We start from the raw sequence: 15902 nt of genomic DNA on the forward strand, positions 1-15902 counted from the left end.
CTCCAGTTCATGCACATGTTAACTGTATGGTTTAAACACAGCTCACAAATTGAAAGTACTGATAGCAATACACTTGTTCTAATCATAACAGTTGTACATTCTTGTGGTAGAGACATATATATATATACACAACAGATCCACTTAACTGCCACATTAACCGTTGATGATTGCGTGTTACATCATGTTTTCATTATACTTTGTTCTCAAGATTTTGTACCTTCAGCATTATTCTATAAATAGCAAATCTAAGCTAAAATGCACAAAAGATCACAAATACAAATAAACTGATAGTACTAAATCATACCTCAAAGTTATCTACATATGGCAAAATCCCACATTTGCTTTTACGGTTCACACGTGCTTCCTCTATAGATTTCAACTGTGCCATCATAAAACGATCAAAGCTTCTTTTCACTTGAACCAAAGCTGATGCAAAAGTCATACTAAGAAAGGATCCGGTGTCTTGGGCTGACATCACATGCTGACTTAGACGTACCAATACATACATACAGTAGCTGAAATGAAATACCAATTGCTCATGAACTAGAAACTTATTAGACATATAAGTAACTTGCAAGAAATATAATACAGAAAAATCTTCATATTTTATTTTTCCTAGCTATTTCATAGACAACCATGTTTGTTGTTGTTGTTGTTGTTGTTGTTAATAATAAATTCTGCACACTCCACATGCCTGATTTCATAGTTTATCTTTTGATTATTACCCATATACATTTAATTTTATTATGTGAATTATTGGGGGATAATGCTCGGTGCTACAGTAGCAGTCAATAAGCCACATGTGCATCCTGGGTCATGCCAAAATGAGTACTGGGTTTAGCAAAACCGAGTTTCCTGAGCTGGGGACTGGTGAGTATTAACAGGACCAGTATTAAAACGAAGTCAAAAAATGGTGTAAACTGATCAAGCATCTGAAGATGCCCCCAGGGCTTGAAATGCATCATGTGCTGAAATAAAATCATGATTTTTGACTGAAGGCAGTTTGTTTTTTATTTTACATAACTCCTGCAGCCACAGAAGTAACACCAAAAGCAATTGATAAAAATAATATTTTACATTTTTTGTTACAGTCATTTCTTCTGTGCATCTCTGAAGGACATGATTATCACACCTCAATCAGCAACAGAATAGTCATTTCCATATTGACATTGCAGAACATGCCTAATTCACTCTTAATTCTATTACCTACAACTATGACTGTAAATTTCAGTCCTATCCAAAGGCCTTAAGATTAATCATGCTCTCTCTCTCTCTCTCTCTCTCTCTCTCTCTCTCTCTCTCTCTCTCTCTCTCCACTCTTCTTCCCCTTCCTCTTTTTGCCACCAATCACTCCATCCAAAATCCAACACTGCTGAACCAACCATGACTGTGGGAGCCACAAGGTGGGAGAATCTCTGACGATGTAGGAAGAACTAATTTGAGACCGAAGTTGGAAAGGACTTGAGTAGGTCATCAGAAAGTTGCATAGGCAAGATGTTCATGTGGATAACATGAGACAGACAAGATAACGACAAGCAAACAGATTCTAAAGCAAGACCAAGCAAGAAACAAATATCATGCGATACTGCAATGAGAAAATCAACAGGTATGATGGCAACTATACACAACACAAGTGAATACCACACTGATTAATTGCTGGCTGTGCAGCTGTCTTTATCTCGGCCATGACGAGACATACCAGCTGAAGCATTCATGCGAGCAATTAGCGTTAGTGCTATGTGGGCAACTGCAGTGCTTCACAGGTACTGAAACTACTTATCGACCATATAAGTCCATTTTTTCCCGTGGGCATTCAAATTTGTTGGGCTGAAATACCAGAGAAAACATTCCACACTCCAACTTAAATATACCATGGTTATTTTCCAGGAATTCCTTACCTTGCCCTCCATTTCCTTTCATAGATATCTTCCCAGAAATACATTTACATCATACAGTGCTCGGAAGTGATGTAATTACACTGAAGCTGCTTCCTGCCTGTTTTTGACCAGTACTCTGTACGTTACTGGCACGTGTAGAAACCCTGAATCCAGTTTCGCCACATTTATTTCCATCTATTACATACAGGTAATGCTATGAGTACTTTATTTATCGTTTTCATGCCATGTTACCATATGAGATGATGCATTTTTATCCTATACAGATGGTGTATGTGACATGAGCCACATATGCTCACTTATTTATTTTCCTAATGTTGGCAACTGTGTCTACAGTGTGTAAGTAATTTTTGTCAGTTATCTGTCTTGATTATTTTATGGAAGTACATCTACATCTACATTTATACTCCGCAGGCCACCCAACGGTGTGTGGCGGAGGGCACTTTACGTGCCACTGTCATTACCTCCTTTTTCTGTTCCAGTCGCGTATGTTTCGCGGGAAGAACATCTACATCTACATGACTACTATGCAATTCACATTTAAGTGCTTGGCAGAGGGTTCATCGAACCACAATCATACTATCTCTCTACTATTCCACTCCCGAACAACGAGCGGGAAAAACGAACACCTAAACCTTTCTGTTTGAGCTCTGATTTCTCTTATTTTATTTTGATGATCATTCCTACCTATGTAGGTTGGGCTCAACAAAATATTTTCGCATTCGGAAGAGAAAGTTGGTGACAGAAATTTCGTAAAAAGGTCTCGCCGCGACGAAAAACGTCTATGCTGTAATGACTTCCATCCCAACTCGTGTATCATATCTGCCACTCTCTCTCCCCTATAACGTGATAATACAAAACGAGCTGCCCTTTTTTGCACCCTTTCGATGTCCTCCGTCAATCCCACCTGGTAAGGATCCCACACCGCGCAGCAATATTCTAACAGAGGACGAACGAGTGTAGTGTAAGCTGTCTCTTTAGTGGACTTGTTGCATCTTCTAAGTGTCCTGCCAATGAAACGCAACCTTTGGCTCGCCTTCCCGACAATATTATCTATGTGGTCCTTCCAACTGAAGTTGTTCGTAATTTTAACACCCAGGTACTTAGTTGAATTGACAGCCTTGAGAATTGTACTATTTATCGAGTAATTGAATTCCAACGGATTTCTTTTGGAACTCATGTGGATCATCTCACACTTTTCGTTATTTAGCATCAACTGCCACCTGATACACCATACAGCAATCTTTTCTAAATCGCTTTGCAACTGATACTGGTCTTCGGATGACCTTACTAGACGGTAAATTACAGCATCATCTGCGAACAGTCTAAGAGAACTGCTCAGATTGTCACCCAGGTCATTTATATAGATCAGGAACAGTAGAGGTCCCAGGACGCTTCCCTGGGGAACACCTGATATCACTTCAGTTTTACTCGATGATTTGCCGTCTATTACTACGAACTGCGACCTTCCTGACAGGAAATCACGAATCCAGTCGCACAACTGAGACGATACCCCATAGCTCCGCAGCTTGATTAGAAGTCGCTTGTGAGGAATGGTGTCAAAAGCTTTCTGGAAATCTAGAAATACGGAATCAACTTGAGATCAGAACGACTGTCTGAAAGCCTCCGTGCACGCTCAAATCTCTCTAATTTTATATTCATGATCTCCTCGGGAGGTATAAGTAGGGGGGAGCAATATATTCGATACCTCATCCAGAAACGCACCCTCTCGAAACCTGGCGAGCAAGCTACACCGCGATGCAGAGCGCCTCTCTTGCAGAGTCTGCCACTTGAGTTTGCTAAACATCTCCGTAACGCTATCACGATTACCAAATGACCCCATGACGAAACGTGCCGCTCTTCTTTGGATCTTCTCTATCTCCTCCGTCAACCCGATCTGGTACGGGTCCCACACTGATGAGCAATACTCAAGTATAGGTCGAACGAGTGTTTTGTAAACCACCTCCTTTGTTGATGGACTACATTTTTTAAGGACTCTCCCAAAGAATCTCAACCTGGTACCCGCCTTACAAACAATTAATTTTATATGATCATTCTACTTCAAATCATTCCGCACGCATACTCCCGGATATTTTACAGAAGTAACTGCTACCAGTGTTTGTTTTGCTATCATATAATCATACAATAAATGATCCTTCTTTCTATGTATTCGCAATACATTACATTTGTCTATGTTAAAGGTCAGTTGCCACTCCCTGCACCAACTGGCTATCTGCTGCAGATCTTCCTGCATTTCGCTACAATTTTCTAATGCTGCAACTTCTCTGTATACTACAGCATCATCCGTGAAAAGCCGCATGGAACTTCCGACGCTATCTACTAGGTCATTTATATATATTGTGAAAAGCAATGGTCCCATAACACTCCCCTGTTGCAAGCCAGAGGTTACCTTAATGTCTGTAGACGTCTCTCCATTGATAACAACATGCTGTGTTCTGTTTGCTAAAAACTCTTCAATCCAGCCACACAGCTGATCTGATATTCCGTAGGCTCCTACTTTGTTTATCAGGCGACAGTGCGGAACTGTATCGAATGCGTTCCGGAAGTCAAGGAAAATAGCATCTACCTGGGAGCCTGTATCTAATATTTTCTGGGTCTCATGAACAAATAAAGTGAGTTGGGTCTCACACGATCGCTGTTTCCGGAATCCATGTTGATTCCTACAGAGTAGATTCTGGGTTGCCAAAAACGACATGATATGGGAGCAAAAAACATGTTCTAAGATTCTACAACAGATTGACGTCAGAGATATAGGTCTATAGTTTCGCGCATCTGCTCGACGACCCTTCTTGAAGACTGGGACTACCTATGCTCTTTTCCAATCATTTGGATCCTTCCATTCCTCTAGAGACTTGCAGTACACGGCTGTAAGAAGGGGGCAAGTTCTTTCGCGTACTCTGTGTAGAATTGAATTGGTATCCCATCAGATCAAGTGGACTTTCCTCTGTTGCGCAATTTCAGTTGCTTTTCTATTCCTTGGACACTTATTTCGATGTCAGCCATTTTTTCGTTCGTGCGAGGATTTAGAGAAGGAACTGCAGTGCGGTCTTCCCCTGTGAAACAGCTTTTGAAAAACATGTTTAGTATTTCAGCTTTATGCGTGTCATCTTCTGTTTCAATGCCATCATCATCCCGAAGTGTAGGGAAATGCTGTTTCGAGGCAATTACTGATTTAACATAAGACCAGAACTTCCTAGGACTCTCTGCCAAGTCGGCACATAGAATTTTACTTTCGAATTCACTGAACGCTTCACGCATAGCCCTCCTTACCCTAACTTTGACATCGTTTAGCTTCTGTTTGTCTCAGAGGTTTTGGCTGCTTTTAAACTTGGAGTGAAGCTCTCTTTGCTTTCGCAGTAGTTTTCTAACTTTGTTGTTGAACCACGGTGTGTTTTTCCCGTCCCTCACAGTTTTACTAGGCACGTACCTGTCTAAAATGCCTTTTACAATTGCCTTAAACTTTTTCCATAAACACTCAACATTGTCAGTGTCGGAACAGAAATTTTCGTTTCGATCTGTTAGGTACTCTGAAACCTGCCTTCTATTACTCTTGCTAGACAGATAAACTTTTCTCCCCTTTTTTTTTTATATTCCTATTAACTTCCATATTCTGGGATGCTGCAACGGCATTATGATCACTGATTCCCTATTCTGCACTTACCGGGCCGAAAAGTTCTGGTCTGTTTGTTATCAGTAGGTCCAAGATGTTATCTCCACGAGTCGGTTCTCTGTTTAATTGCTCGGGGTAATTTTCGGATAGTGCTCTCAGTATAATGTCACTCTATGCTCTGTCCCTACCACCTGTCGTAAACAACTGAGTGTCCCAGTCTATATCTGGTAAATTGAAATCTCCACCTAAGACTATAACGTGCTGAGAAAATTTATGTGAAATGCCTCCCAATTTTTCTCTCAGTTGTTCTGCCACTGAGTCGGGAGGTTGATAAAAGGAGCCGACTATTAACCTTGCTTGGTTGTTGAGTGTAACCTCCACCCAAAGTAATTCACAGGAACTAACCACTTCTACTTCACTACAGGATAAACTACTACTAACAGCGACAAACACGCCACCACGGGTTGCATGCAACCTATCCTTTCTAAACACCGTCTGTGCTTTTGTAAAAATTTCGGCAGAATTTATCTCTGGCTTCAGCCAGCTTTCTGTACTGTGAAACACACATGCTTTTTGCTTGTGGAAATCTAACTTTGGTGATTACTGACTGCAGTTCAGCCACTTGAAAATGACTGAAAATTCAAAACTGCAATTGTGGAAATTGTAATAATTAATACAGTCAATGGCAAATGTCACGTCATTACTTGCGACATGACTGCACCCAATTCTTTGAACCTGTAACACAACACACTGTACATACCATCTGAAAGTAACTTAGTAGACATTTAAAAATCTCACTGACTGCCCCTCAAGGATTATTAACACTGAATATACAAAGAACCAACTGTCTTGAACCAGAGCTGCCAATATTACTTGAAGATAAATGCATAAAATACATAAAAATGTGTGCTCAAATTTGTTCAAGATTCATATTAAAATTCTAAGAAATCTTATGAATCCCATAAAAATTGCAAGGTCTCCCACCTTCAAAATATGAAAAATTAATTAATTGTCAACAGAACTAATTTGAACTACAAATGGATATTTAAAAAAACATTACATAATTTTTTTTCAATACATCAATTTTACGACATCTGAACATCAATTAGACATGCTACAAACTAAAAGAAAACAAATACCTTCATAATGCCCAAAAGCTTTTATTAGAAATTAAAAAGACAGTTATACCAAAAATACAGTTTTTCAAAACTCCCACTATATTTTTTCTATGCTAATCAGAACAATATTTTACTTGATTTCACCTTTACATCAATTTTGTCATCGATCTAAAATTTGCACCATTTGTGAAAACAATCTGTCAAATTTTTAAACATGATTTTATTTCCTAATTGCCAATGGATTTGAAAGTTCATAATGAATACTATCTTCAGAATTATTCCTCCTATTTTGAAGAATTATTCTATGATATTCCATCCATAATGGAAAGATCTCTTAATTTTTATCAGACTTTTCAGAGTCGGATTCAATATCTTCATTTTGATGCAAATCAATCTTCATGAAATCTCTAATTTTTGCTACAGCGTTCACACAGCTATTGCACTGTTGAAGTGCATTCTTTTGAAATGGGAAGGGAGGGGGGGGGGGGGGGGGTCTAGAATGCTTGCAACGGCAAGAACGGTTACAAATTCTATGGAACTCATTTCTTCTGGTTATGTCATTAAGAACCTCCTTTGGCTCATTTTCTTCAATGGCAGCTGAAGTAATTTTCGAAAGCATGCATTGATGTGCAATATTTGTTACTAGAAATTTCTGTTGTATCCACATCGAAAGGTTGTAGTACATGGATCTCATATGACAATCAGGTATTTCTGATCCACTGAGCATTAAAGTGGCACTGGTGTGACCAAAAATAGCATTGTTTATAACTCTGTAAATCTTTGCAACATATACCAAATATTGTTCCAGTGAGTGGGCACTCTGTATTAGTTTTGTTTCAGCAGTGGAAACTTTGTGAAATTCATCACTTGCAGTGCAACTCTGTTTAACTCAATTTAATATTCCTTTTATTTTAGAAATGATGTTTGGCACTAAGTGCATGCCATTACACCCTCAGCAATCAAATTCAAGTTACATGCAAAACATGGAATGTGTCAGATTTGTCTAAACACTAATTCTGCTGCTTTAAGCACACTGGCTGCACTGTCACTAACAACAGTCATCACATTCTCTTCGGCTATGAATTAATCAGCTGAAGTGAGGATTAAGTTCCACTTCATGAAAGGAATGAATGTCTGTGAGATGTGTTGTGCCCTCTCAGGTGATGAAATGATTTAAGGTAATAAAACAAATAAGAACATATGTTTGCACAGTTGATGCATCAGATAAAAATACATTGATACATCAAAGTGCAAATAACAGATTGATTAATTTGACGCAATGGTACTATACACTGAGTGTTTTCAATACATCAATGTATATCACCCATTTTTTGAACCGGTGTTTACTTTGATGTCCATTTAACAATCAGCTGGATCAAAAAATACACACACACACACACACACACACACACACACACACACACACACACACACACACACACACAGAGAGAGAGAGAGAGAGAGAGAGAGAGAGAGAGAGAGAGTCACGTTTATCATTGCACATCAATATATGAAAACAACAAAATTTCTAGGTAATAGAGTTCTATACTCACAAGCTGTCAATTTTTTCATAATACGAGATGAAGTTCATAAGTTCTGGTTCCAGACAGTTAAACAGGTCTCCCATCATACGTCGAACTTCTTCATTTATCTGTTTTTCCATCTTTTTCAGGGGCAAAGCACCAGGGACCTGAGGAGAACTATCCATGTCATTTTTAGTATCCAGTCCAAGACCATCCAAAGTTGTCTGGGTGTTCTGGAGAGAAAAAAAGAAAACTTCAAGGTAAATTTTCCTTCAGTCTGAAAAACAAACACACACACACACACACACACACACACACACACACACACACACACACACACACAGAGAGAGAGAGAGAGAGAGAGAGAGAGAGAGAGAGAGAGAGAGAGAGAGAGAAAGGTGGTCATGCCCCCATGAGAGGCTGTGCAAAAGATACAACAGAGTTCGTATATGAAATGAGTACGTTCACAGGCAGTCCTACATCTGAAGGGTGGGATACGTCTGTGACGAGGCTAGAAAAGGATATGCTGGGTGAGTGCATAAGACAGGTCTTGCACCTTTGTCTTCCAGAGGGGTATGACCAATGCAACATGACAAGGCATTGAGTTTCCTTCTGCATATACACCAATAAAGTCATATGGAGACATGTACTGCTGGGAGTTTATCTGATTATAGCTCACTCAGATCCACCTAAGATGGCTATTTATAGATTAAATCTGGATATAGAATAATAATAATAAAAAACAATGGAATTATGACTGATTGCTGTTTTCCTATCCTTCCTTATGGTAACAACTGTGGCATAAGAACAGACTAGAATACTTCGTAGATTTGATTTTAAATCTTGTTTACGCACATGTTAAGCACTTAATAACCAAATTCTGTGGTGAATCGTTTCCTTTATTCCTTCTATTATTAGTATTCCATCCAGAACTTTCAGTATCACATAAACACAGAGCAGACATCAGTACATTGATTATGGCTAATAATAACAAAGACAGTCATTAAGTATGTGCTTCAGAATGTTTCCTTTGCGAAGTCCCTAAATGAAACAAAAGACAAGAAAAAAGAGAACAAACTGAAAGTTATTCATTCATTATTGTTTTAACAGAGGCTGAAGAAATAAAATGCCATTCCAATTTGTGTGTCCTAACAATACTTTTTATTTCAGTGAACATAGCAAATGGTGTTAGACCGACCCCCACACCTACAACCTACAAACTAAAAAATGTTAACAACTGAGTATTTGTGTTATGGACCAACTCACAGCTTGAACTAATCATTGGCTCATCTGATTTCTTATAAAATCCACTGAGACCTACACAAATGTTGTGGGATTGCCACCAACAGGATAGTGGCTACAGCAGAGTACTTCGCTTAACTGAAGCTCCATAGTTGTAACTGACTTTGAATTGTTTTATTGGCAGCACGGTACATTTGTGTGGATGTCCCATGGCATTCTTCCTATCTTCCACTCCCCCTCCCAAATCTTTGTCTGCAATAAGGGCTTTTTAATCATCATAAATGTTTTGGAAGATTCCGTGTCCTGAGTTTAGTTACCTGAGCATACTGAAAAAAGGTTTACATCCACCTTCTGAGAAACTCTAAATCATGAAAGTAAAAGCATCAAGCATAGTACACTGAAACACAACTCAGGTTTACTAGTATCAGTTTCCTCTGCACTGAAATAAACCTTAATATATATTACCCTCTTATATACCCTTAAAATAAGTGTTAATTTTACACTTTAAAACCTACTATATGTTTTATAATGCATGCATTTACAAATGCGTACAGAATAACAGGCATATTTGCAGTAGAATAGCAATACCACCCGCATTCTACATCTGAATGGCTCCAAGCACTATGGGAGTTAACATCTGAGGTCATCAGTCCCTTACATTTGAATGGCCTTGGAAAAAATTAATAACACAAAAAGTAGTTGAAACAAATACATGCAATTGTTACATGCCAAATGAGAAGAGAGAAAAAATACTGTATCATATTCTACCAAATTGTATGGTGACTTTGGTGAACAAACTAAATGTCAGAAGATTTTTTTGGAGGAAGTGCTTCATCAGTTATACAAAGACCATATTATGTCAACTGTGATTCCTGGATACAAACCTGTCAGTTATTATTGTAGGAGCAATAGTCAATGTGATGGAACAGCTATTTTCGTAAAAGATTATTAAAAATTTACACCAGCAGAAAAGTATCGAAACTTCGCAAGATACAAAGACATTGAAGTATGTATTGTTGATGTAACAAATGTTAATAGCTTCAATGAAACACACTATAGATCTGGGGCCTGGAAGATATTAATTAAAATTTTTGAAAGGTTGCTTAATAATAAACAAAAAATGTGATAGAAAGAAAGTTGTTACCTGTGGAGATTTACATGTAGACTTTTTAAAAGATTCAAGTCATAGACAGGATTTGTGAAATGTAGTCAGTAGTTTTGGTTCTGTATCGTCAACTCTCCAACTAGAATTACTGAAAAAGGTTAAACTGCTGTTGAGCAAATTTTTATAAGACTGTGACCTCACCTATGACTCCATTGTTTTTAAATGTGGGTTACAGTGACCATAAAATACAGCTCCTGTCTACTGAACAAAACACCAACAGTAAATGAGGACAAAAAACTAAAATAATAGAACAGGGAGAGTTCAGTGATGACAACATCATCGTGTTTACTTTTATGCTGTCAAAAGAAATGTGGGAGGATGTCTTCAATAAAACCGAAGTAAATAGTATATTCGACAGTTTCCACAATGTTTATCTGCATTATCTTCATACAGCATTTCTAAGCAAAAAGATGAGGATTAACATGGTTAAAAATAAATGTTGTATAACAAAAGGTACTATAACTTCCAGTAGAAAGAAAAAATTCTCCACTCTTTCATCAAACACAACAACACTATTCCATAAATTAGAAATTATGTGAAAAAATGTAACCAAATATTCAACAAAGTTGTAGCCAAATGATGAAATAATGATAACTACATTTCAAGTGCAAAAAATAAAATTAAAGCTGTCTGAAAGGTTATTAGAGCAGCAATGCACAGAACAGTCATCATCAAAGAATATCTCTCTGCACATTGAAAATAACAGATTATCAGATTCAAAAGAGGTAGCTGATAAGTTTAATATGTATTTTACTAATATAGCAAATCATTTACACAAAAATCAGTATGAAGACAGAACTATGTGCCTACCAAATTATTTAAATGCTAGTCTTAAGTCTATGTTCCTTCAAGAAGTCACAGAGACAAAGTTGAAGTAAATAATAAGGTTATTCACAAACAAATATTCGTGTGGGCTGGATGAAGTGCCAGATTATGTATTTCAAAAGTCATCTGATTATGTAATAGAATCACTAATGTATGTAGTAAACACACCCTTATCAACCGGAACATTCCCCAATAGCTTAAAAACAGCTGGAGTAACTCCTCTATTCAAAAAAGAGGACAATGGAAATGTAAATACCTATCGTACAGACCGAAACTTAGTGTTTTCTCCAAAATGTTTGAAAGTTTTCCACACCAGGCTTCAAAGTTACATTGCAAAAAATTCGTTACTTTCACCAAATCAGCATGGATTCAGCAAATCCAGATCTACATTAACAGCTACGTATGAATATTTAGAAACTCTTTGTAAAGCACTGGATGATAAAGAACATGCTATTTCCCTAGATATCCCAAAAGCATTTGACATAATTGACCATAACTTTCTTATTCACAAAGTAGTTCAAAAAGGTGCCAGAGGGACCCCCAAATAGTGGATAAGATCTTACATAGAAAACAAGTTGCAACTGGTGATTTTAAGGCATTATTAAAGAAAATATCATTACAACAACAACACATCTAACCGACAAATCACCAATAAAATATGGAGCACCACATGGCTCTGTCCTAGGACCGATATTGTTCCTCCTTGTCATTGATGATTTAAATTAATTTATTAAAGTGAAAAAACAAATCTTATTTGTTGATGATACCAGCATTTTAATAACAGCTGTTAACAAAATTTCTATGAAAGTAGCAATAGAGACTTCAATGTTCATTGTTACTAGCTGGTTTTAAAAAAATACAATAACAATAAATAAAGAAAAAACTGTCTTTATGAATTTCCACTCTTCTCCAATTGTACAAAAATTTGATACAATACCATGTCTCGACAACACCTTACTGAAATCAGTTACTGAAACAAAAGTTCCAGGGACATGGGTAGAAGAAAATTTAAAATGGAACTGTCATGTGAAAGAACTTGGAAAAAAGCTTTCAAAGGTATGTTTGTGCTCTTTGTGTGTTAAGCCAAAGTGCAAGCAGGCCTATAGTCATTCAGGCATATTATGCATACTTCTGTTCATTACTCCAGTATGGACTAATCTTCTGGGGACATTCATACACCAGCATAAAAATCTGTAGGATGCAGAAAAGAGCAGTCAGAGCTATCTGCAACCTAAAGAAACCGTAAACACGTAGACCACACTTCAAACAAATGAGTGTATTCTGTTTGGAAATGAGTATCTTTTAAACCACACTGGATATTTACAACAAAATAAGCATATCCAGTGTCACAGCACAAGAAACATCAGCAATATCCATATGTCTCAGTGTGTAACAGTATTGTACCAGGAAAGTGTTTCACACATAACAATTGAATTATTCAACAACTTACCCAGTGAGTTAACTGCAGCAACATTAAAATACACTTAAATATAACCTTAAGTCATTTCTGATGGAACTGTGCTTTACTCAGTAAAAGCATTTTTAAATTAGTAAAAGCAGCCTTGTAAATTGAACATGTAATTTCCAAATTGTGTTGTTTGTATTACTTGCAATTTGTAAACTGAATTCTCTCTCTCTCTCTCTCTCTCTCTCTCTCTCTCTCCTACCCACTTATTCTTTTCTCAAATTTAGCTTGTCCTATATTCCATACTACTTAAATATGTAATGAATCAAATGGATCAACTAAATGAAATGAAATGAATCTAACAAGAGTGAATTTGTTTTCTGCCATCCCAATGAATCAACTACAGCATGTATATTTTATTTTTATTAACAACTACAGTTATTAGTAGTACTTGTATATGCTTATGAAGAGCAGATCATACAACATGAAACTTCAGTTGCCTTGGCCCTATCTTGAGGAAATGATTATAAGAGACTGGAAGTACAACAACATGCACTCTTTAAATAGTGAGCAAAACACGTCTGAATATCTCAAAGCGTGAGTGTACACCACATTAGCAGCTGTTACATATATGAGTGTATTCTGTTTGGAAATTAGTATCTTTTAAACAGCATTGGATATTTACACAAAATAAACATATCCATAGCCACAACACAAGAAACATCAGCAATATCCACATGTCTCAGTGTATAACAGTACTGTATAAGGAAAGTGTTTCATATACAACAGTTGGATTATTCAACAGCTTACCCAGTGAGTTAAAAACAAAACATATACACTAGTATTGAAAATATTACACAACAGATTTTTAAGGTTTTAATTTCTTTGCATTTCAGACCAAACTTCAAAATATGCATCTTGTTTATATATAAAGTAGAAAATATAGTTACTAAGCATTCATCTATAGAGTAGGAGGAGTTGTGATCCAGAAATTCTTTTAATTTGTTTTTAAATGTTGATTGGCTATCTGTCAGACTTTTAATGCTATTTGTCAAATGACCAAAGATTTTTGTGGCAGCATAATTCACCAGTTCCTGTGCCAAAGTCAGATTTAACCCAGAATAGTGAAGATCATCCTTTCTTCTAGTGTTGTAGTTATGCACTTTCGTATTATTTTTGAATTGGGATGGGTTATTAATAACAAATTTCATAAGTGAATGTATTTATTGTGAAGGGATTGTGAATATCCCGAGTTCCTAAAATAAATGTCTGCAAAGTGATCTTTAGTGGGCTCCAACTATTATTCTGATTACACGCTTTTGTGCCATGAATACTTTTTCTGTTAGTGATGAGTTACCCCAAAACATGATGCCATATGAAAGCAGTGAAGGAAAATAGGTGTAACAGGCTAATTTACCAAAATTTGCTATAACCTTATAACATAAATAGCTCAACCTAACCGTTTCAGCAGATCATCAATGTGTGTCTTCCAATTCAATTTCTCATCAATGCACACACCCAGAAATTTTGAATATTCAGCCTTAGTAACAGACTTCTGTTCAAAGTCTATATTTATCAGTGGTGTTATGCCATTTACTGTACAGAATTGTATATACTGTATTTTCTAAAAATTTAGTGAGAATCCATTCGATTCATGGAGATAACATCTTGGACCTACTGGAAGCAAACAGTCCCGATCTTTTCGACTTTGTAAGTGCAGAACAAGGAATCGGTGATCTTAACCCCGTTGCAGCATCCCTGAATATGGTAGTAAATAGGAATATAAAAAAAAAGGGAGGAAGGTTTACCTGTTTAGCAAGAGTAATAGGAGGCAGATTTCAGACTACCTAACAGATCAAAACAAAAATTTCTGTTCCGACACTGACAATGTTGAGTGTTTATGGAAAATGTTCAAGGCAATTGTAAAATGCGTTTCAGACAGGTACGTGCCGAATAAAACTGTGAGGGACGGGAAAAACCCACCGTGGTTCAACAATCACGATAGGAAACTCCTGCGAAAGTAAAGACAGCTTCACTGCAAATTTAAATACAACCAAAACCTCTCACACAAACAGAAGCTAAAAATGTCAAAGTTAGCATAAGGAGAGCTACGCGTGAAGCACTCAGTGAATTTGAAAGTAAAATTCTATGTACAGACATGACAGAAAATCCTAGGAAGTTATGGTCTTACGTTAAATCAGTAATTGACTCGAAACAGCACATCCAGACAGTCCGGGATGATGATGGCATTGAAACAGAGGATGAGATGCATAAAGATGAAATACTACACACCTTTTTCCAAAGCTGTTTCACAGAAGAAGACCGCACTGCAGTTCCTTCTCTAAATCCTTGCATGAACAAAAAAATGGCTGACATCGAAATAAGTGTCCAAGGAATAGAAAAGCAACTGAAATCATGCAACAGAGGGACGTCCACTGGACCTAATGGGAGACCAATTCGATTCTACACAGAGTACGCGAAAGAACTTGCCCCCCTTCTAACAGCCGTGTACCACAAGTCACTAGAGGAACGGAAGGTTTCAAATGATTGGAAAAGAGTGCAGGTAGTTCCAGTTTTCAAGAAGGGTTGTCGAGTAGATGCACAAAACTATAGGCCTATATCTCTGACGTCAATCTGTTGTAGAATCTTAGAACATGTTTTTTGCTCACGTATCACGTCATTTCTGGAAACCCAGAATCTACTCTGTAGGAATCAACATGGATTCCGGAAACATCGATCATGTGAGACCCAACTCGCTTTATTTGTTCATGAGACCCAGAAAATATTAGATACAAGCTCCCAGGTAGATGCCATTTTCCTTGACTTCTGGAAGGCATTCGATACAGTTCCACACTGTCACCAGATAAACAAAGTAAGAGCCTACGGAATATCAGATCAGCTATGTGGCTGGATCGAAGAGTTTTTAGCAAACAGAACACAGCATGTTGTTCTCAATGGAGAGACGTCTACAGTCGTTAAAGTAACCTCTGGCGTGCCACAGGGAAGTGTCATGGGACCATTGCTTTTCAAAATATATATAAATGACCTAGCAGATAGTGTCGGAAGTTCCATGCGGCTTTTCACGGATGATGCTGTAG

At 37.3% G+C, this 15902-nt stretch overlaps 1 protein-coding gene across 3 annotated transcripts in view; it reads right to left on the reverse strand.

Moving 5' to 3' along the window:
- The window catches only part of LOC126299597 (exocyst complex component 1), a 267483-nt gene that overhangs the window by 38020 nt on the left and 213561 nt on the right, over window positions 1-15902 (reverse strand). For all 3 annotated transcript variants that reach the window (XM_049991619.1, XM_049991618.1, XM_049991620.1), the window contains 2 exons: window positions 8198-8400; window positions 305-515 (listed from right to left, as the gene is read on the reverse strand). In XM_049991619.1, coding sequence (XP_049847576.1) covers window positions 305-515; window positions 8198-8400 — 414 coding nt within the window. The remainder of the gene's footprint in view (window positions 1-304; window positions 516-8197; window positions 8401-15902) is intronic.

Source organism: Schistocerca gregaria, chromosome X (genome assembly GCF_023897955.1).
Source record: "Schistocerca gregaria isolate iqSchGreg1 chromosome X, iqSchGreg1.2, whole genome shotgun sequence".
NCBI classification, from domain to species: domain Eukaryota; kingdom Metazoa; phylum Arthropoda; class Insecta; order Orthoptera; family Acrididae; genus Schistocerca; species Schistocerca gregaria.